Source organism: Aplysia californica, unplaced genomic scaffold (assembly GCF_000002075.1).
Source record: "Aplysia californica isolate F4 #8 unplaced genomic scaffold, AplCal3.0 scaffold00464, whole genome shotgun sequence".
In the NCBI taxonomy this organism is placed as follows: Eukaryota; Metazoa; Mollusca; class Gastropoda; order Aplysiida; family Aplysiidae; genus Aplysia; species Aplysia californica.
In genome coordinates, this window is record NW_004797734.1 from 598,713 (window position 1) to 601,398 (window position 2,686).

A 2,686-nucleotide genomic window follows, 5' to 3' on the forward strand; every position below is an offset into this window, starting at 1 on the left:
AAGAAGAAGAAGAAGAAGAAGAAGAAGAAGAAGAAGAAGAAGAAGAAGAAGAAAAAGAAGAAGAAGAAAGACTCGTATTTCAGCGAGTTTTTCACAGCTGTAGACAGACTACATGTATTATGTTACGATTGTTTTTCCCATCACTTGTTGGTCTGTATCTGTCTGTCTGTTTGTCCCATAACGTGTAGATTTATTTCTGTCTGTTTGCCTCATAACGTGTAGGTCTGTACCTGTCTGTTTGTCCCATCACCTGTAGGTCTGTACCTGTCTGTCTGTTTGTTACATCACCTGTAGGTCTGTATCTGTCTGTCTGTTTGTCCCATAACGTATAGATCTCTATCTGTATGTTTGCCCCATCACCTGTAGGTCTGTACCTGTCTGTTTGCCCCATCACCTGTAGGTCTGTATCTGTCTGTTTGCCCCATCACCTGTAGGTCTGTATCTGTCTGTTTGCCCCATCACCTGTAGGTCTGTACCTGTCTGTTTGCCCCATCACCTGTAGGTCTGTACCTGTCTGTTTGTCCCATAACGTGTAGATTTATAAATGTCTCTTTGTTTGCCCCATTACCTGTAGGTTGTATATATCTGTCTGTTTGCCCCATTACCTGTAGGTTGTATCTATCTGTCTGTTTGCCCCATCACCTGCTGTAGGTCTGTCTCTATCTGTTTGTCCCACATTGTGTAGGTTTGTATCAGTCTATTTGCCCCATAACGTGTAGATCTGTATCTGTCTGTTTGCCCCATGAGGTATAGATCTGTCTGTTTGCCCCATAACAAGTAGATTGTTGTTGTCGTTGATGTGAACAGGTCCACAAGACAGCCAATGACCTACTGACCCACATACGGCAGAACATTCTGCGTGACCCTGCCTGTTTCCTAGAAGTCATGTCCATCACAGTGGACGAGTGTGAGGGCCTTCTCACCTCCCTCCTGGCCGCCATGGACCGGTCAGTGACCCCGGCACAGATGGCCGTGTTCCGGCGCGCCCTGGAGAGAGAGCCGCTACCCTTATACGTGGAACTCCTGGCCAACATCGCCAAAGATCTCAACTCCTTCAACGAGGTAGATCTGGCGTCACTGCCCCGGGACTGCGAGGAGGGCATCACGAAGCTACTGGACAGACTGGAGACGAAACACGGCACCACCCTGGTGTCAAGGGCGTTTGGGTACATGGTGGCGAGCGGGACTGGACTCAGCGACTGCGAGATGGAAGACATCTTGTCTCTGGATGATGACGTACTACACGAGGTGTTCGGCGAGTTCCGGCCAGCCGTTAGGAGGATCCCCTACATCAAGTGGCTGGCGCTCAAACAGGACGTGGAGGCTTTCTTGGTCTACCGGGACGCGGACGGAGTCACTGTGGCCATCTGGCAACACGACCGCTTCCTGCACGCGGTACAGCAGCGGTATCTTAGCAACGCGGAGACGCTGTGCCAGGTACATTCCAACATCGCAGACTACTTCCTCGGCACGTGGGCGGGGCGTGCCAAACCCGTGGTGGTGACGTCAGAGAAGACAGGGGGCGTGGCTTCCTATGAGGCGGACAGGCTGGTGCCTGCACAGCCGCACACTTTTGGAGAGGAGGAAGCGGAGGACGAGGGTATGGGAGGAGGAGATGGAGGAGAGGGAGGAGGAGGAGGAGGACGATTTAATAAAAGAAAATATGACCAGGTGCCTCGTCATCTTGATCTCTCAGGTGAGTTGTAACACCAGACAGACAGACAGACACACAAACACACAGACACACACACACACGCACTCTCTCTCTCTCTCTCTCTCTCTCTCTCTCTCTCTCTCTCACGCACACATACATACACACACGCACACACACGCACATATACGCGTAAACCGACCGACTAACTGACCTACAGGTCTATCTTCACAGACCCTCCCTCAATCCCGCCCTGTCCTCATCCCTCCCACTATGCCTCCCTTACCTCATCCCTCCCTCCCTCCCTCCCTCTCACTCACACATCCCCCCCTCCCTCCTTCCCCAGGCCGCCACAAAGAACTCAACAGCCTCATCTTCTTCAACTACGAGTGGCTGTACAACAAACTCAAGGCTCTCTCCCTGCAGCACATCATAGCTGACTTCGCCCTCCAGCCCAGCCCGGAGTCGTGCCTGGTCGAGGAGGCTCTCCGTGTGTCCGAGGCGGTCATCGAGAGGGATCTGAACTCCCTGCCCGCCGAGATCTCGGGCCACCTGCTACCCTACTACACCACACACCCCAACATCAGGTCTCTCATACGACAGTGCGACCATGACGGAATCAGGCACTGCGCTATTGTGCCAAACTTTCCCTACCTACAGGTAAATGACTGGTCTACCTTTACAGGCTGCTTTTAAGTCATCTAAATTGTGTCGAAAGAGGCATTTAAAACACCTTGAAATGCATAAAATAGATATATTAAAACTAACTTGTATCAACTATCCTTCCTTACATAATATGTCCCTTCTAAACTCCCTCTACCTACTGTGTATCGTATGTGTGTGTGTGGGGGGGGGTTGTGTGTGTGTGTGTGTGTGTGTGAGCGTGAAAGAGAGAGAGAGAGAGAGAGAGAGAGAGAGAGAGAGAGAGACAGAGACAGAGAGAGAGAGACAGAGAGAAAGCATGTGGTTTGGAGGAGGGGGAGGCTGTATGTAAGGTAAAATATAATGATTTATTGATCACCACAAACGGAAAGT

The 2,686-nt window shown here is 51.0% G+C and overlaps 1 protein-coding gene across 1 annotated transcript in view; it reads left to right on the forward strand.

Moving 5' to 3' along the window:
- LOC101850273 (NACHT and WD repeat domain-containing protein 2) overlaps window positions 1-2,686 on the forward strand; it is a gene marked incomplete in the record, with an annotated part of 40,874 nt that overhangs the window by 28,713 nt on the left and 9,475 nt on the right. The window contains 2 exon segments of the mRNA XM_013086412.2: window positions 808-1,696; window positions 1,998-2,311. Of these exon segments, the coding sequence (XP_012941866.1) occupies window positions 808-1,696; window positions 1,998-2,311 (1,203 nt within the window).